The sequence below is a fragment of the Embiotoca jacksoni genome, unplaced genomic scaffold (assembly GCF_022577435.1).
Source record: "Embiotoca jacksoni isolate LCO1_2020_lvr unplaced genomic scaffold, fEmbJac1.0.p SCAF_22, whole genome shotgun sequence".
Classification (NCBI taxonomy): domain Eukaryota; kingdom Metazoa; phylum Chordata; class Actinopteri; family Embiotocidae; genus Embiotoca; species Embiotoca jacksoni.
In genome coordinates, this window is record NW_027185363.1 from 4,828,005 (window position 1) to 4,848,937 (window position 20,933).

The window sequence follows — 20,933 nt, forward strand, 5'->3', positions numbered from 1 at the left end:
TAATGGTAATAATCAATATTCACATTTCTTAAAATGAAGTAGGCTGTTTGTGCTGTGTGCATGGTCTGCCTCATTGTGTTTCTGTGAAAACTGGCATTGTGTAACAATCCATAACCGCAGTGTTTGAAGTCTAAAAGCATGTCAGAGATGACTTACAGCTGGGTAACACATTTCTTATCTTCCATAACAAACGCATATTGTTGGGTCACTGAGGTCAGCAGCACACCGATAGGGATGAACAAGACTGTAAAACTGCTGTATAATTTACGATTTGATAACTATCTTTAATTTGTTATAATTTAGACAACATAATTTCAACAAAAGGTCTTGATAAAAAAAAAATTAATTTACAGAGTAAGGATGTTCATTCAACCTTTATTTATACTCGAGAAATCATTGAGGGTGACCCTCATTTACAATGACCTCGAGTCATTTACAGAGCAAACAACAAATAAAAACAATGGCAGTGATCACAGCAATAAGACAATTTGACAGAGATAAGATTGTACCACAGTCGAGCTTATACTTAACCATTTACTGTTAAATGAAGGAAGATTAACCTGAAAGATGACTTAAAATCAACAAAAACATAACATAAGAAGGTTATATAAGAAGCATTAACATATAAGATATGTATTTTGAGTAGATAAAACGGAATAAAATACAGTTATATAAAACAATTACAAGCACAGGTTTGGAGATTTAAAATCAAGCAGAAATGTGGAAAAGGAATAAGGAGATTCTGTATTTTAAGGAGATTCTGTATTTTGTTCCAGGAGTCAGGTGCACTGAAGTTAAAAGCAGACTTTCCCAGATCAGTCCTAACGTGTGGAACACGTAATATGAGCCAGTTAGTGGAGCGGGTCTGAATGTAGTCTTGTATCGTTACTTGGCCCTGCCTTTAGTCTCTTAGAGAACAAAGTGTTTTACCTGGGCAGGGCAAAGTAACATAGACAGGGTTAACAAGAAATTCAATTGTCAGGAGTACTTCACTTCGCTGCTTTCAAAATTAAGTCTGTTTTTTAAATGAGAAAAAAGAAATTAATGAGAGGATAAGAAAGGGGAGACATTTAATTACACCATTATTCAAAAAAGGTGAATTTGGGGTTCATAACAGGTTATTATTCAAAGTACAGTGGGTGAGCATGATGGCTTATGTTGGTGTTTTAGTGTTGCAGTTAAATTTTACTTGAAGTGTTAAAATTATTCAAAGTAGATCACACTGAAATTAAAAACATTTTTCACTTTAGCTCTGTGACATTGGATATAGTGATTTCACACCAGAAATAAATGGCCATTAGTTAAATAGATGCAAAAATAAACTCCGCAAACTTCACAATTATTTTGATAAAGTTTAATTTTCTGTATAGTTTTTTTTTTATGAAAAGCAGGTAGCCATTGTAATGGTTTTGCTTTGGTAACACCAAGAGATGATGCAGAGCAAGATGATCAGAGCTGTGTTTAGGATGTAGTTGGAACAGTTTGTGTGTGGGAGTAGGGTGGTGGCTGTGGTGTCATCTCCCCTACAACTGAACGGCTAACGGTGTGGAGAGCGAGGGACAGTTGACCACTTCAGGTAGACTTCAGCACAAACAGGAAGGAGGCTCTTCCTCAGGTCTTGGCTGGACCAGCAGCCACAGTGAGCCTCCCAGGGGGAGAGAGGAGGACGGCAATCTGTCCCCCAGCATGGCCCTTCACCGCCTGCCTCACTGCACTGGCTCTAAGGGAGTGCTGGGCCAGGTGGGACTGGACTGGAATGGGCTGGGCTTCAATAGGCAGGGGTGCCTCTATGTATGTGTGTGTGTGTGTGTGTGTGTGTGTGTGTGTGTGTGTGTGTGTACTGTTCCCTCAACACTGCGGCAGACCAGGCGCAGGACCCAGTGGACAGTCAGCTAGCCAGTCAGCCAGTCAGCCACCGTGAGAGATGCTGCAGGATTGTGCTCTACTATGCTGCTACTATTACTGTATTTCCTCACTGCGCGGGAGTTTACTTGGATGCTCTTTTATTTTTCCCCACTCTTAGTTACTAACATAAATGTGATTTATGTGATCAGCTCGAAAAAGAAAAAAATGTTGTGCATATAGAAATATGCTGAGTTACTGTATGGTTGCTTCATTAAAATAGAGTTTGCACTGCAAGTTTCAAGAAACGCTATCCATTACCTAAAACCCCACACAGCACTGAGTGAATTCGGAAAATAGGGTCTAATTCTTTTTAATCAAACTACCTCAGAGTGACCCATAAAACTTGGGCTCGACTTCAAGTAAGAATTAACTTCAGACACTTGGTTTCAGTACACTGGGAATATTTTTAAAAAGCGCAGTCAGTTTGCCAAATGCCCATAAAAATTCTTATATCATCACCTCGTTTTTCTCTCTGCAAAAGGATGAAGAAAATCACATGCATACGGACAAACAGACCTGGCAATGAACTTGTGTTAGCTTTAGCATTAGCATTTATCAGAAAACCCTGACCCTGCCTCTTGACCCATGACCTTTGGTTCCCCTGATTAATACACTGTGGCTTCATTTGATATCTCCTCAATACCAGTCCAGCTTGTCAGTGGTAAAACAACTAGAGACAGCCCAGGAGGGAGAAGAAAACATGCATCGTGGAGACGAGAGCGGGAGGGGAAGAAAAACAAGCATCAACTCAAGCAAGACGGTGTATTTTCATGCATCCCTGTCTTAAATGTCAAGATTTCTTAACCCTCAGTGACTGCAGTGCTGACACCTCTCCAAGGTTCAACAGAAACCGCATTTATTAATAATTAGCTTAGCTGTGAGGACATGGAGTGAGAATGAGAATGAGAGAGCATGCGAGCGAGCGAGACAACTAAAATTTAAACTTCTGTCCTTTCCCGAGTGAATCGAATTTCACGACAAGTTTTTTCATTCGTCTTCATTTCTTGTTTTCCTGGTATGTTGGCCAGAATTCTGCAGGCGGCCCATGAACGAGCAATGCAGACGTCGCATCAGCCTCACTACTCCCTCCCCTCCTTAATCATGGCTCTAATACCCTCCAGATGAATAAACATCTTCATCCCCTCTCTGTTAAAGCCAGAAGGCTCCTCCACTCTCAAATCCAAGAAATGGGGAGAAAGAAAGAAAGGACGAAATGGAAAGCAGAAGAAGGAGCGCAGGAGAAGGATGACAGATGGAAGGGTGGATCAATGTCGAAATGAACCAACTGCAAAGCCATGGCAAGATTTTCTGGTTCTTCCCATAATTCGTCTGATCTATGTCCCCCTTGACACAATTATCACAGTCCTTCTAATTATTTTTTTCCTCTTAAACAGATTTCTAATGGCAGACTGTTCTTTATGATCATGGTTGTAAAGTGAAGGTTTTGAGAGCTGTTGTGCAACCTTGTCGCCTCAGACTGTGTCCACAGACTGCACAGGAAGGGGGAAGGGGGTGGAGAGGGAGGAGGCGAGGAGGGAGGGGGGTCTCTGGAGAATGGGCCAGGCCCCAGACCAGCACTTCCCTGGCCCAGTAACTGTGCCAGAATACTCATGACATGTGTGTACAGTATGTGAGCGCAAATGGCAGACAGATTTAGGGGTTTGCTTTGTTTCCCCCTCCTATTGTTTTTCTGTTGGTATCCAGGCAGCTCATCAACATATCTTAATACTAAAAGTAGTATAAAAACACACAAACACACTAAGACGCGCAAACAAACGCGCACACACCTCACTGAATGAAGCGGTTTCTTCTTCGCAGCCCTCGCCCTCATCTTCATTTGCAGAGCAGGGATGGAATATGAGGCCTGAATACAACCAGACAAATGACTACAGGGCATTTTACTTATTCATCCATCACTTCACATTGATTTATTCCTGTTTATCTATTTATCAGCTGAAAAAAAACCCTTTCCCCTAGATTGTTTTGCTAAAAGTTTGCAGGCTGACGTACTTAGTGGAAAACTTTCAGGGTCACAGTAGAAAAATCCCTAAAAGAGATTAGTGAGGTCCATCCTTGAATCCCCTCCTCTCACTCCAACACCTCAACAAATACTTTTCCTCCTGATTTACATAGGCCCAGCACTTCTGGGCTTAGTAACCATTTACTTAGTTATACACCACCACCTGGGAGGCTATTTATGTCTCTCTCAGGAGAGGAACTTGGTGTGACTGCCAAACAAAACCCCCACATGAATTATCATCCATTCAATACAGGAAAAGATGAGGAAAGTTCTTAGATGCTTGGTTTGACTTACATTCGATTTCTGCATGAGAAGCAATATTATGTGAATAAATCAAATATTAGAGGAGAGTTTTGCTGCCATTTCATGGGGTCCTCATATTGTGGAATAAGGAATGTTCCTTCTTGTATGTGGTAATCTTGCGTCTATCTGAACGTACAGCTTACTGTGATGAACCCATTTCGAGGATCATCATTCAGAAGAGTGAATACAATAGTCCTCCAATATCATTTATCACTGACAGCAACATCCATATCAGCTAATTACTTTTCCTAGGGCCGTTGTAGATGAGAGGACATCAGCCATTATCGGTGTACGAAAGGAGGAGACGGTACTATTTTACTATTAGAGTGCAAGAGCTACTGTTACAGTAGCAGTCACTGGTGTAGAAACGGCATACTCATCCTGTGGCTTACTTGGCTATTTTAAATATCAACAGAATATTATCAGTAAGGTGACCTTTAATTCAATTTGGCATGCAAATAAGTTGAGGAGTCAGGAGGAGAGTGGGAGAAAGAGATGTTGGAAGATCATACATATAACACCTAGAGGCCTACCAGCAACAAGCAGGATCCATTATGTTAGTCTTTTCTTAAACCAGCATACATCCAGCTCAAACAGAGGAATCCAATAGGTGCTTTCTCCCCTCCTTAATTTGTATTGTCCTTAGCATTCTTGGGTTAGTGAGGTGACCATCATCTCTGGGGCTGTTCATTATCTGAGGGAGGAGCTGGAGTTGAGGAATATAATCCCATGCACTATGCATACAGCAGGGAAAAAAATATGGGTACAGAGGTGGCGCACGGCCCCCTGGGTAATTTGTAAAACATGAGCCTTGGCACCCCAGTGCAATGCTGAAGCTCGGGTCAGGTGACTCAAGTCAGAGGTCCACCATGGGAGGATCTTAGGAGGAGGCACACCTCCCACCACAGAGCATGGTGGGCAACACAATGTTTTCCAAACTTGGAACTCTCCAGAAAATTGCCTCGGTCTCTATTTTTAGGAATGTACTGAACATTGGAAACGTAGCGGAGGAGGTAGCTGGATTCTTCCTCATAGTCTTTGACAAATATCTGCTTGGATTATCAGCTTGTATCTGCAACTGAAAATGGAAGGTCCAATATCTTGGTGCCGTTCCTCAATTGGATGAAATGTTGTCAATGTTTTGCGTCAGTTGCTCCACGAGTAAAAAAAACTTTAGGGTAGCAATATCACAAACATATTAGACATGTCTGAGCCCACACATGTCGCTTTATAAAGAAGTCTTGATTAGGATTCGGCAGACATAACCTCCCGCATGCACGGTCTCTGCTTTGCTAGGCCTCAGATAACCTTTATCCTATAGGGTTTAATTAATGTCAGCCAGTCTACTCTGCCTTTCAGAAGGAAACGACTTATTCCTCTGCCCTCATGAAGCCCAAATCCCTCTGTTTCGCTGGTGAGGCCGGCTGCCTTGTTTATCCCAACTACAGGTACTGCTCCCTATTAAGGCCAGAACTTGTTACAGGGAAAAGGTTGAATTATTTACCAACAGCAGAGGGGGAGGAAGACAGAGGGAGTAAGAAACAGGCAGAGGCATTTCATACATGGATGAGATTTTTATGTTGTTTTTTGAGGTTATGAACATGGCAAGGTTAATGATCCATAGACATTAAATACAGGTGCTGATTATCAAAGAAAAGGGCACCCTGGAATACAGTCAGTAGAAAATAACTACACAGACGGAGAGAAAATCGCGCCCTAACCATCTTGCTCTAAATCTCTTTGATGAAAAATACCTCATCCCCTTTGCTTTAACAGTAGGAGGAGTTTTATACATTTGGTCTTGTAAATAAATGAATGTGTTTTGTTAAATAGATACCAAGGGTGCTTGCACACACTCTTCACCCAGGGCAAACTGTCTGCATTCTATCTGCATCTCAGCCTCTCTGCACAATACAACAAAACATACAGAAAACAAAAGGGAGCACAGAGGGGGAGAACGAAGAGACAGACCAAACAATAAACTCAACCACAAGAGACAGAGTTTGACTTTGTGTGTGTGTGTGTGTGTGTGTGTGTGTGTGTGTGTGTGTGTGTGTGTGTGTGTGTGTGTGTGTGTGTGTGTGTGTGTGTGTGTGTGTGTATGCGCGCGTGAATCAAAGAAGGAGACAGAAAGCAAGAGGAGGACAAGGGAGATGAAGACAAATGCAGAAAGAGAGCGAGACAGAGGGCGGCAGAGAAAACGAAAGACAGAGGGAGAAATCAAATTTGCAAGAACATAACAAAAAGCTGTATCTCCGACAAAAGAGAACACACAAGGGTATTTGTCTAGCTGTCTGCACCAGCAGGATCCTCTGAAAGTTTATTAAACTAGAACCCTTCAAGAGAAGGCAGAGAGTAGTAAACTATACTACTGGGGAGGAAAAGAGTGAGGGGGGGGGGGTGAAAAAGAAAAAAAGCTAGCTTTTCAGCCTCTGTCTCTCAGAAATTCTTTTATTTCAGCCATGCATTAAGTAACCTCCCCACTGAGTTCTGCTCCCCTTCCTGGTGTGGATAAAGCCATCCCTCGGGGGAGCCGCTGGTAATTTCCAGCTTCGCCAGAAACTCAGGTATTAGAAAAGACCGCTTGGGGACCTGCCACAATATACCTTCACAATTTCATACGCTCTGAAAAAGAGGGAGCCCCTCCCTCCTAGCCTTCCCCCACCCTCCCAGTAAACCCCCTCGAGGGTCCCCAGTTCAAATTTCTGAAGTGCAGACAACGGGTGTATGTGTGGGGGGAGGAGAGGGTGGTGGTGGGGGGCCCGTGGGACTGAGCACCAGCGATAGAAAATCCACTGCATAGAGGAGAAAAAAGCATTTCCTCTCTGGTCTGGCAGGAGTGCCTTTTTTCCCCTGGCTCCCACCAGAGGCTTTTTACAAAACATGTGTTGCTGACATGTTGACAGATTGCTCAGTGAAGTGTTAGGCGCATGCACACGGCTGGCCATTTAGGGGGACATGGCTTCCTACCCAACATCCTCTACCTGAGGCACCATGTTTTATACATCATCCCCCAAAGAAAAAAAGGAAACAATAAAAGGTAAGGGAGTTGCTTCCTTTGTGAGGATAGCGGAATATCATAGAGCAGAGAGAGACTGCGTATAATGCTGCCTTAGCTGAACTGTGGTGATGGGGAGGAGCAACGGAAATGAGAATAAGGCAGAGAAATGGTTTCAGGCAGGGAAGACGGAGATAGAGCAGAGAGGTGGTAAAAAAGGAAAAAAGAGCTGGAGGATGGATGCATGGTATGCTTATGTACAGCAGGTGAGCTTGTCAAACCAATAAAAAAACCTACAAGATCTCCTCTTTGTCTTCCTGTGCTGAAAGCCACCAATAGCAGCCGGGCGGATGAAATCTGATCAAAGGCCAGCATCCAGATCCAACTTCTGCTCCTATCAGGGTATCGACAGCACACGTCTTAATCGCCCTGCGGCTCAAAAAGTGCTGCCGTGGCAACAGGATGGAAATGGGGATCATAATGTATTCATGGTGCTGGCGACCTGGGGGCTGCGGAGCACGCTCTCTGGGGACTGCACTTTACCCAGAGCCAGACGTGTCTGGGCAAAATCACTCCACACAAGACAGCAGCAGAATACTGAGGAGCCATGACAGGATGGAGGGAGGGAGAAAGCAAGGAAGAGAAAGAGGGGAGGTAGCAGAGAGAGAGCTATGGATAAAAATGGAAGATGATAACAGAAAACAAAGATGGAGAGGGTTGGAAAATTAGAGGTAAACAACAGATGCTGAGTGGTGTCAGACATTATTGTAAAGACAGGAGGAAAGGTTACTCCATTACTCCGCTGTTGAATTGAAACTTCAAAACACAAAAGACAAAAGATCTGAGGCTTGAGGAGAAAAGAAACAGGATGTGATTGGTGGGAAGTGGCTTGCTGGGATGAGTGGCTCTACCTTGAGAAGCCTGATGCTGCTTGACCAGGTGGGTGGTTGGCTAGGAAATAAATTGCAGAGGAAATTGTTCCAGATTATCAGGGCCACAAAGAGACATGGCCCTTTGGCCACGGGCGAGGATGGATAAATGGATGGATGAGTAAATGAACAGAGGGATAGAAAGGGGGAAGATTGATGGCTGAGCAGATGGATAGTTCAGTTGAATTGAGAGCCCAGTTACCCACCACCCACCAATCCCTCAACCGACCAGCCTAAACTCTCCAGGAAAATAAATCCTTACATTGGAGATACATCTTGCTTTTTTTCCTCGCTGAATATAATGCGCTCTCTGACTCTTTCTATCCTAATGATCTTCCCCTCTTCCTCACACACACACACACACACACACACACACACACACACACACACCCGCGCGTACATACACAAAGATATACACATTCATGATCGAACACACCTGCAAAAAAATACTCACATGCACAAACAAACAAACAAACAAACACAAAGCTATAGCCTGACCTGCTTTTCCTCAACAGGAGGGCAGCTACAACAGGCACCATGCCAGGTAAACATCCTCAAGCCTTGTGCACTCACTGCAGAGGGTAAAGCTCAATGCTGGAAACACACTCTAAAATACAAGGAATAGTCAATTATGTTTAGGACTGGGAAGACATTCTTAGAATATATATTCCTCTTACATGGCCCTCCTGCTGTATTCAGTAGGAAAGAAAAAAAAACGCAACATTTGCTGCATTTTATATCAAGGTAACGGAAAGTCATAACACTTCCCCCTAGAGGTGATGATTCAAATGCATTAAGTCTCCCAAAATGAGAGGATTCACCTGCAGACTGCGGTGTGTCCTTCTGCACTAACTATCCTCCACACGTAGTACACCCTCAGGCATTCAACCTAGGGCCACAGACAACTCCCCTGTCTGTCTTTCCTCCTTCCCTTTAGCTGACAGGTTCTTCGACTGTTAAGCTCCAACACAGACCTCTGTGTTTGTGATGACTGTGCAGAGCAATCAAGGGAGCGAAAGAAAAAGCGAGTAGAAGGGTTGATGAAGAAGTGCGAGAGGAGGAACGTGGGTGAAGACGAGGTAGAGAGAAACAAGGACATCAACAGTGTGTTCTCACAGAGAGATGACCCCTGGCCATCCCGAGGCATCTGCTTTATCTGGCTGTCTGTGTAAGCCACGCACACACCTAATGACTCCAGACTGGTCCGTGTCCCATAGGTTTTTTTATCCCGGATTACGGATGGGGAATGACAATGGGCTGGTAAACTACTGTGCTGCACGTCTAAGAGCTCATATCAGACAAGGAGTTCTCCATGATGAAATTACGGGTGAGTCGGGAACAAGGGTCAAAGTTACTGAGAAGTTATAGCATTAGTTTCTGAATGATATTCACGATATAATTCATTTGTTCTTCCAAAACATTTGAAATAAAGGTCTAAAGACACCTATATATTCTGATTGCTGCTGTATCGCTTATTTGTACGCATCATGAATAGTTTACTACTTTTCAAAATGAAGGTCAACTATACCCACAAGTCTGACTTGCGCATAATGTTGGGGGCCAACATTGGGATGGAGGTTGGACTCTAACCTCCCTTTTTCCTCTCATGTTGCATGGCACTGCTGAACAGACCTCAATCTACTTCTGCGGTGGAGATTAGTAATCATCTAGGGTCTTCATATTGATGGCCAGGCTCAGCTTGTTTGCATATTTACTGGCCTCAGAGCCCAGTCGCCTGAGGTGAGAAGCAAATTACATTTCTGCTTACCCCCACGCACACAAGTCTCTCACACTCTTTCGATTTCTATCCCTCGTTTTCTCGACTTTTTTTTTTTTTTTTTTTTTTTTTACCCAACCTTGTTTCTCTTAACATGCTGATCAGTCATCTTGCGGTAAGCATCCTTGCCTGCCCCGGTTGCATCTGAATAGCGGTCTCATTTGGCTAACATCATCACAGCGTAATCTTGTTGGAGAGAGCAATCAGTTTACTTTGGAATTAGGTATTCCGTTGGCGGGCCCAGAGAGAGGCAAGGCTCATAGGGTTTAAAGGATGCAAACGAAAGCATGCTCTCCAGAATACAGTCTTGAGCCTGATTGGGTGATAAGAACCCACACAGGCTCCATGTGAGAGTAATGAATGGCCAATGGGAGGCCTGAATAATAATGCAATTGGATTAAAATCCAATCACAAGATGGTTTTGTCTGTTGACTTTGTTTGTGGGGTATGTTCTACAAACCAAGTTCATGATGAGAAAGATGCATCATGCTTTGACTGGGGGCACATAATGTCCTAATATAAAGATTACCACTCTGTTTACTACGGCCCAATCTCTCCTGGCTGTCAGTCAGTCTTGCAGGATTTTGTTGATCTGATTTTATTGTACATGCGGCGCATATGGAATGAATGAAGAGACAGTAAAAGTAGATGTTCTTAAATCAGCAGCTTGTTTAGAGAATGGCTGCCACAGGTGGTGATTTACTATTTAATCAGGGATTTTAATATGTTGGTTTATCGCAGAGACATGTACCAAACCAGCACAATCTGCAGCCTTTTGCAGAATCCCAGCCACTCGAAGGGAGGTCATCTCTTAGGAGAGGCTCTCTGATCAAATCGATTGACTCCTCCAGTATGATTGATCAGCCAGACAGGTTGGAGGTGGAATAGATTAGATGACCGTTACATTCTCCGTGGTGTTGGACCCCCACTGTCAACTGCTCTTAACATTAAGAGGACATGTCTCTATTACCTGACGGCACGGCTTGGCTATTACATTCTGTACCGACACATGCTGTTCCCTCTGCCACAGCAGGGTCCAGCTGGTGGCCTTGGAGACCTTAAACGACACCCATCCTGCCCATAAAGCTAAATTTATGAACCCACCTTCCAGTCTGAAAATGGCAATTAGCACAAAGGAACAAACGTGTTACTTCACATGATATTTGAGAATCCATGTCCTTGTGGGTGGCTTAACTCCCCATATCCTGAAATATAGGAGTGGCTATTCCGCAGAGCGCTGTAGCAGCCCCGACCCAAACACTACCCCCTGGCCAACAAAAACAACCCCTGGGAGGGGCAAGAAGAGAGGGGGGGAAGTGTTGAGTCGGTGATAGTGTAGCCCCAAAAGCTCCGAAACCACAGTGGCTAGCAGGATGCCGTCACAGCTGGCTCTGCTCCTTCCTGTGGGCCCACTCCACAGAGCTCAGCCTGCAGGGAGACATAAACCTGTCGGACTGGTCACTCTTTCCACCGCCCTCCGTCTCCCTCCTTCCTTTCCTCCCATTACTGGTGAGTTTGGCAAAAGCCATCTAAGGAAAAAGCCCTATGGGGATCAATGTGCAGTACATTTCCACACAGACATAAGAAAAATCCTGTGGCCTTTTCAGTAGGGAGTATTGACGAACATGATTCAAAAGCCTGTAAATGTTTCTTTTAGGTGTCTGTGAATGAGGTACATGTTGATTGGTGAACCTCTCTTCGTCTGAAACCCACATCACATCCTGTTGACTGCTGGTGTAGATTATCATGGAGAAACACGCCACTGAGGGCTCTTTGTATTAGCATATCAAATGCCAAACTGTTAATTACAAACCAAGTGTTTGTTCATGTTGTGCTTTTGACACGATTATTTATCAAATCAAACTAGAGCAAGCGAGGCTCATTTGTCACATAAAACAGCCAACACCTGTTAGAGAGCCATCTGATCAAAAGAAATTGAATTACTGCCAACAAATGTATAAAAAAAGACAATGCATCCATTTTAGAGCATTACATTAATTAAAAAGCTAAAAATAAACCAAAACCTTGTGCACCTGATTGAACTATGAATAGTCAGAGAAGAGAATAAAAATAATCTCAACATTTCAGACAGCATTTGTTTGAAAACTGAAGTCCAGAATGTCCATAAAGTTTTTTTAAATACATTTTTGCCATTTCTTTGTGCCTAGTTATGTTTCTCCGTATCGGCTTCATCATTATTCTGGTGAGCAGTCCCACGTTTGAAAGAGAAAAAAGAAAATCATTTGAATTCTGGGGACCCAGAGGAGAGTGAGCAAAACCCAGAGGTAAGATCCAAGCTCGCTCTCCGTGCCCTTCCGTTGGCTGCCTACCTGGTAAACATCTCCACAAGCTCCTTGCTTTCAAGACACGTCAACCGGTGCCTATGTACTTTAGACTGGCCGGCCAAGCCGGAATTGAGACTTTATTTGTTTTTTACTTTTTCCTGTCTCTCTTCCGAGCCACCGCACATAACCTGTCTGGCATTAATGATGTTGTTAATAAAATGCGGCTGGTCTGTGGGTGGATTTGCCTGGCAGGCCTGGTGCCTGTCCTTCTCAGAGATAAGCCCACTGCTGGCCTTATCTACCTCCCACAGCCCCACCCAGCAGTGCCGCGCACTGGACACACAACCAGTCAACTCATCACTGGCTAATTACCACCTCTGACTGCCTTACAAAGCAAGCCTGGACTCACATTGCTGCTGCTGCTGCTAAGATTGGCCCTCCTCTACCTTGACTGAGCCTCTCTCGACTTCTTTGTCTTTTTCTACCGCTCCTATTTTCCCTCTAAACTTCCTCTTTCTTTCTATGTCCTTGTCTCAATATGTTTCACTTGTCTCTTCTGGCTGGTTTTGTCTTATTCTCTGATTTTATTTGTCTCAGCCAACAAGCTATTTTGAAGAATATGCAGTAAGCACTGAGTTTTCTGTGAGTATTTCCAGTTGTCACTCGGAGGGGAATATTGCTACAGCTTCATTGTGGGTGGTCAGGTAAATCCTCCACGTACCTTCTACATATGCCTATGCATCTTGAAAAGGACTAATGTCATTTATGTTACAGTTCCTCAGTGAGGGCTTAAGCCATTTGCGAGCTGGAGTCAGTTCAATTTCATAGCTTCAGCAGAGCAGCCGAAGTCACTTGTGTTACAGAGGGAGGGAGCGGTTTCTTTTATTCAATTGTTTTCCACTTCCACGAGCGTGTGCCAAGGGGGAGGAAAGCGCCGGCTTAACACGCTCTGCAATTCAACACGGCCAGACGCAGTCCTATTAAGATTTAATGTGCCATTCTTCTGCTTGTGCCGCTGAAAAAGACTTGCAGGCTGAGGAAGAGAGTGAACAAAGAGCAGGCAGAGCCAGGGCCACGGAGAGATGAAGAGAGTGTAAGAGAAACCGAGACAACCGCTCTATGGGCCGGTCATTGTCGTGCAACTGAAGTCAGTAGTTTCAAAGAGATGCTACATCGTGGAGGGAGGGGGGATAACAACAATGTCGTTCAGATAGCGTTTTGAGTCAGTGTGTAGTTCAGGGAGAGTGCATGAGATTATCTCTGTTTTGTCCACATGTCATCCCTACTATTGTGGCTACCTACTTAAGAAAGAGGTCAACTGGATGAAGTCACAGCGTGTGTTTAGCCTCTCGGGCGATGAATTATGTGTCGTCTAAAATGCAAAGTGCAAGCACGCAGGTGCTGCCAGTGAGCATGTGTGCGTGTGCTCGTTAATACGTGACTGTGTGTGTGCGTATTTGCATGCTTTAGCGGATGACTGATTGAACAAGCAAACACGTGAGCGACGGAGTGTGTGAGATAGAGGGGGGGGATGTGAATAGTGCTGGCCGTTGTCATGTATCCCTTAAACACACAAATGCAAGCATAAAACGCGAGCTCCTCTATTCTTATTTTGATTGTTTTTCGGCAGAAAATGCAGCTCTCGTCTGACAAAGACCAATAAATACTTTATACAGTGCATAATGTGTGCGATGTGAAGCACAGAGGAGAAAGAATGAGGGCGTCCTCACGAGGGCATATGCTTTGAATTTCTAATGACACTCCTGTTAACGTTACTGGCACTGTTGCACAAAGAGGAAACGCACAGGGATGTTATGCCATGGAGTCAAACATCTACTTTAATACTACCTTTCTCTCGCTGTCATTCTCTACCTCTCTTTCTCTCCATTTCCCTCTACCATAGACACAGAACATGCCCTCCATACAAACACATACACAGGAAAGACTCAAGCCCAATTGTGAGAGCTCACTCTAGCATGAGGTCTCTTTTCAGTGGCTGCGTTGTGCCAGAAGTAGCTATTCTCCCCTGACCGCCTCTCCTCCTTTCAAAGCCGTGTAATCAGTGTGCTGCTCTTTGTACCAGGATGTCGCAAGACACCCCGGCAAAAACACAGCAGAATTTCTGATGAACGGCAGTGGCTCAGAGTTCGGCTAATCAGGTCTTGCTCATGTCGCTTTCCTCTTATGTGAGCCCTTTTGAAGCAAATAAAGTCTTTGCAGTTTGGCACATTCTTCTTGGCAGCCACAAAGCAGCTGTTGGATCAATACACAAAGTTCGCTGGAAAAAAAGGGAAACAGTGCAACCAATAGGAGCCCGTTGGAAACAGTTAGTGCAAAACATGGACTGCCAGGAGTCTGTTCATAGTGGAGGGTATTACTGAATGTTTCCATGCTGCTGACCCAAAGACTTGATGTAAATGAATTCAAACACTTCAAACAAACATGTCGTGGTTGGGAATAGAAGGCGGAAAACATATATCAGTGGGTTTAAAGAAATGTGTCTGGTTCCCCATCGCAAACACAGACTTCATATTAGAAATATGTTTAAACTATTTCTATCATATGAGCATCCTCTGCATTGACGGGGGGGGGATGTTATTGTTTTTCACTGAGTATGAGTATTTCATTTGTATTTTTCTCATAAATCTGAAATGTATTTTATTGAAGCAGAGTGCATTTTGCAACGTCTACGGGGATGAAGAAAGGGGAAATCTACATAATATAAATCCATATATGGCCCAGTTATCTCTCTCTCTTCCTCTGTTGCACCCTCTCTGATTGATTCCTTTATCTGAGGGAAGCAGAAGACATGCTCTGTTTGCTCGCACAGTGGCCGGCAGGAAAACAGAGAAAGACACTTATTAAAAAGGTCATCTCACAGAGGGTTAAAATAGCAGGGCACAGATCTCTCTGGGGGGAGCAGCCATGCCCCTCCTCTAGTGAAGGACACAAGGAAAGGTGTTGCTCAAGGGAGCTGGACCCGTAATGAAAGAATGGCCACCAGGCTGACAGCCCATGTGTGCACTGGGCTATTCAAATACCTTCAGAGACACGGAATTGAAGAAGTGACAGTGAAAGGCTGTGCGAAAATGCAATCTTTTGGATTAAACTCTCAGCTAGAGGTGTTATTTTTATTTACAGTGTGGGCTAGCTAGTAAACACAAGCGAAAATTAGATGAGGAGCACAGTATTTCTTTGGCGAGCAGGTCCAAAGGCATGTTTCCTTGCCTACCACTGCAATCTCATATTTAGTGTATGAACATGTCTTGTGCCAACTGAGAACAAAAGTCAAACTACAGACACTGCTTATTTCTCCATGACGGATCAGTAACAATACAAGGGTGTGCAGACAATACTGTGAGACAGTGAGATAGTGAGACAAAGCAATTGTGAAGTGTTTTTGGAAAGGCCTATGGAATAGCTATGCCTTCAACCTCCTGTCTCCTCCCCAGGGCAGCCTAAAGCCCTGTCGGCAGGATGCTGATCCCCACACGGAAACCTGATCTGCAGCCATCCTGGAGCCGGAGGGGGGACGAAGGAGCGCTCTCCCCCCACAGAGCCCCTCCACTTCTGCCCCAGAGTTAAAGGGGTGCTCTGGGGGAACATTCTTGTAGCCCTGCCCCAGCCAGCCTCCACTCTCAACTCTCTAGAGAAGCATTCTTCCAGCCCTGCCCTAGCCTTCACTGGGATCTCCAGGGGAGCATTCCTGAAGCCCTGCCCCAGCCCAAGACGGGCTCCCTGGGGACGCATTCCTGCAGCACTCTCTCTCCCTTTCTCTCTCTCTCTCTCTTTCACTCTCCCCATCTTCCTCCTTCTCCCTTGCTCCCTTTTCTCAGGCTCTCGCCTTCCTCCGCAGTCCAGCATTAGCGAGATCAATAGCACCGATCGCATCGGGGACACGAGGCAATCCATACCCATGCGCTCCCTTAGCGCACTGCAGTGGTCAGGGCTTAAGTGCAGGGAAAGGTGTTATACCTCTGCCAGACGGGGGAAGACAATGGCCGCCATTGATCGTGGTGGCATGTAACATCTTTCTCTTTCTCTCTGTCCATCGGGCGTGGTCAACATGCAGTTAGAATCTGTTCAGACTTTATTTAGTCTGTTTTGTCTTACTCCTGTTGTGAAACTTGTGTTTTACTGGAGATAGACACAAAGCATAATGAAGCCCAGAAGAAACATGTGGGGTAGTAGGTGTATGTCTGGTTCTGGTAATACACTGTATATGATTACGGGCTATTAGCTGAGAGAAAAAGAGTTGAGTTCTGTTAGCAAGAAAATCTCCATATGTGGATTGGTTCCAGTCAAGCTCTGCAATTTGTTTACCAAAAATAAAACATTTGAAATTGTAAAAATGGGGGAGTTTAGCAGGTGCTGGTGGTTGATTAGAAAATGGCTCTAATAAAGGATCCATCTGTGAGTAGAGACTTGATGTAAGGCAGATTAATTGGTCATGGATGTCTACATAATGCCACAAAGGAAATATCCCTCCATATTCCAGAGAATACACAAACACATACTCACACACACATTCAAAGTACTTAGTATGCCATCTAGAAGTTTCTTTTCTCCCACTGTGTTTGAATACTAATAGAGTGTTTCTGCACAATCACAATACCCTAATGGCAATTAGATTCTTTTGTTTGGTTTCCACAGGGGCTCTTATCCAAACTGTGTTTTTTTTTTCCCATCATTGAGCAATTAAGAGTTATTTGTCCGTAAGATTGACATTTATAAAAAAAAAAACAGGCTTAATTATAGAAAAAATATGGCTGAGTCGGTCATGACGGCACTAAAATGCTGCTGAACATAAACGATCTGCCCTCGGATCAAATGCTTCACTTTTATAACATGACTATTTCCTGGATATTACACAACCAAATTAGCACAATGAAAAGAGAAATTTAATTCAAGTGGTGTTGGAGCATGTCGCCATATGTCTTAAATAATGTCCAGGTTCCCCAAACGGACTGTCCACACGTCTGCATTGGCTTGATGGAATTGGGTGTTACATTGAAAAAAGGGTAACAGGAGGTTCTGCACTTAGTTTCCCTCAAACCAATGAATGCTTTTGTTGGATGACAGTCAGCCAAAGTGAACAGTACATTGATTTTCACACCTTTAGTTAACTGAGTGACACTTTTTTTGAATTTGAACACACATGAGCGCACCCGAGGCACACATACATGTAAGCACACATCTGTACATACAAAGGCACTCCGACAATGAACATGCATGCATTTCTGTTTCAATTAATACCAGCAAAAGCTTTGCAGAATGCATGCTCATATACACCCGTACTGCACACACACACAAACAAACACAGGACTGGATTCCTGGGGCTGTCTTACAGTTAATGGAAAATCTTTGTAAAACCCGTGAGATATCGAACCTATAATTTGTGGTTTGCTGAATGTGGGTTGCAAAATATGAAATCAAACTGTTCTTGAATGTAAACAGAAGAAACATTAAACCAGTGCTCTCTTGAACATCTCTTACATTTTCTTTGAACTCATAAACTGCAGCTTCTATACTACATCACAAACAGGATTAATACATTTTAGTTTACATTCTGTTTGTGAAGATGGGAAGAGATGAGGTCTGTGAAATGTGTGTCAGATGGTGTTTCTCAATGCAGGCCCATCAGGACATGTAAAGGAGGACAGCAAGTCCAGGAGAAGCACATGGAAACCTTCAGTTCACATCATTAGTTCTGTCTGCCACCTTGTCAGGGTATTTATAGTCCTATTCATCCATCAACAGGTCAATGACACAGTCTGCCAATGGCATCCTTCTCTTTCAGTCCCACTAGGTATTACTACTGCGGCTAGCTAGCACTGGGACCAGCCGAGGGACTTTCCTGGAGCAAGGATCTGTTTCCAGTTGGTGGTTTGGTTACTGTGGGATCTAGAAGCTGCATGTTACTCACACTCACCATTAGTGTAATGTTAGAATTAGTATAGTGCTGTATAAAATGATACACTGAAACAGACAAGGACACAATGCCCATGCTATCAATACACATTATGTTATCTATATTTAAGGACAAATGGAGGCCTGTTGGTATGTCATACCTGTAGGTGTTGATGTACAGCACATATAAATAATGTTCTATGTGTGTGAGAGCTGTGTTTTTGGATATCTACCAAGGAAACTGGTAGTCTGGTGTTGTGCTCCCCTTGGTGCAGTGTACTAACACACATAGTGTGGCATATTCTCTGTTGAAGGCATAGTGCGAGAGTGGGAGTGGGAGAAGAGCTGAGTGGCAGAGTGGAGGGGAGGCTCGGTGGGCTGAACGTTGTTTACCTGTCAGCTGGCATTGATTAATCTTGTGTTCGGTGAGATCGCTCAGCGACTCGAACACCTGCCGGCAGCTGTCGCAGCTGTGCAGTGCAGGCTCCTCGTCGTCCTCCTCTCCCTCCTCTCCTTCCTCTGGAGAGAGCAGCCTCTTCCTCAGACGCCCGGTCTCACCATCCTCCGCCGCCCTCTCGAGGGTGGACTCTGGATCTGCCGAGCCACAGGAAATGACAGCACCACATAGTCAGAGGGGTGACCCACACGCTGAGGCACTACAGCTTCCTCTGGGTGACAATAAACTGGATTTCTAGACTCTGGATTTAATAAAAACAATAATAAAAGCTGTAATAAAAATGCAGGTTCAATTTGGGCCTCTGTAACTCAACCACTCATGCCATAACAGAACTGTTGGGCAGGTGAGAGGGAGAGATATACAGGTGGTACAATGCTCACACACAAATCTAACACACACACACCTCTGTTATTAGAAATGGTTTTACGTTGTGTTTGCCCTGCTTCTCCCAAGCAAAACTTCAGTATATGAAAGTAGACTGATGGGAATATGTGTAGTTAATAAATCCTGGATTGCAGTTTTGGCTGGACCAAAGAAATATGAAATTCTGCCAGCAAGTGCTGAATTGCATCAGTCAGCATCCATCAAAGGAGACGGACCTTGCCATATTATCCAGACATCTAGACCAGAACTGTGGATGTATGGAGTGTAGCACAGTAAGACACACAAAATTGAGATTGGTGTGTGTTAGGCTGTCGTCACGACACACTTCCCTAAATTATTCAGCCTTGCTCGCAGGCAGCCGCGGGTCGCGCACATCAATATTCTTCAATCCATCTGCAGTTTTGTCTCTTGTTGGCTTTGTGCTGCCGCAGTGCCAGGGGTGGGCGTCTGACTACCTTGAACCTGGACTAGGAGCCATCTTTCAAATTGCCAGTGTAATCTGAAGTTCTTCACGTGGTGTTAAAATATTCGGACAGGAAATCAAACCTTGTGTCACTCAATCGCAGCGTACCGTAAATGTCTTCATTCAGAAGCACACCAAAGCAAATGCAGCTTGGAACAGCTTTCTTAGAAATAGGCGGAGTGGCCTGCAGGACTCTTTCTCCCCCACTGTGACCATTACACTTAACAATAAGACTGATTAAAAAGCCATACTTAAAATCAAACAATCAGGTCACCCTGGTAAGGCTTCGTGGGAGAGAAGAGCCTTTACACTTCACTGGCAGCCATTTTAAGCCCCACTGATGCAAGTGTTCTTCAGCTTGTCCGGAAACTCAGGAGGGGAACATTGGGAGAAAGCTGTTTTTTTTCACCAAGCACACAGTTAAAAGAGCTAAAGGACGAGGAGTGTGTGGCACCGGTGTGTGCCGGAGTGGATGTACATATATTGGGTGTGTATACACCGGGGCAGCCATTTTAAGTCCTTCTTCTGTAGGGTGCTCTTTAACTGTGAAATTCCTTGAGGAAAGGCGGTCCAGAACTCATCAAGGCCACCCAGGATTTTTCCTTTCCCCCACTTGCGGCAAGTATTGATGTAACATCACACCCTCCATTGTCCTTCCCTCTTGGCGACTGAGGCTCTCGGAACATGCCCTCTAAAAATATCAGCACTGTGGTCCCCAGTGGGACCATGCAGAACAGAACAGAAGGTGTTTCAAGAAAATGAAAATCCCAACCCAATCCTCACAGATGCAGGCCTTTCTTGCTCTGGGGGAAACACTTCTGACTGAGGCCAAAAGCCACACAATATAGACTTATGATTCATCCACACACACAGACACAGAATTCACAATATGCACCTAAATGTGAACACTTCATGTGGGCCTGTGGAGGAGGTTAAGACTTTGATTTTATATTTTTCCAAAGGCCTTCATAAATCATACATTTCTCAAATATTACATGTTTGTCCTGTCACAGAAAACAACTGATGGCTACATTTAAGCATTTTATGATTTGTCAGAAATAAAATTACATTTCTCAAGGAAGAATGCTGATGTAGTTAGTTAAATGTTTCATATTAGGTTGACATTCTCATATTATTTTAGAGGTAAGAGATCAACTACAAGAAAAAAGAATTCAGAGAACCAGGGAAATTTATAAAACCCAAAGAGCTTCATCCATGTGTGAGTGTATTTTTCACTCCCTCGTTTTCTCTTGTTCCAGGTGACAAGTTTCAGCTCCAACTTCCAGTGAATCCAAGCTAGGTCAGCATGCTCGGTCAAGCTGAGTGACCTGCAGAGCACCACTGTGATGCGACGCTGGAAGTGCAAACTGCTACATGTTTGGGGGGGGTGGGGTGGGGGGGCAGTTTGGAAAGTGTGTGTGTGTGTGTGTGTGTGTGTGTGTGTGCCGGGAGGGGGGGGCATTAGGTTTGACACTGCAAGGTCACGTCCAACCCTGGGATTA

General features: G+C 44.3%; 1 protein-coding gene across 5 annotated transcripts in view; it reads right to left on the reverse strand.

Moving 5' to 3' along the window:
* znf521 (zinc finger protein 521) overlaps positions 1-20,933 on the reverse strand; it is an 89,600-nt gene that overhangs the window by 56,119 nt on the left and 12,548 nt on the right. For all 5 annotated transcript variants that reach the window (XM_069157422.1, XM_069157421.1, XM_069157418.1 and 2 more), the window contains exon 3: positions 18,521-18,721. Coding sequence is in view for 3 of the 5 variants with exons in the window: in XM_069157418.1 (XP_069013519.1) it covers positions 18,521-18,721 (201 nt within the window). In the remaining 2 variants the exon portion in view is untranslated. The remainder of the gene's footprint in view (positions 1-18,520; positions 18,722-20,933) is intronic.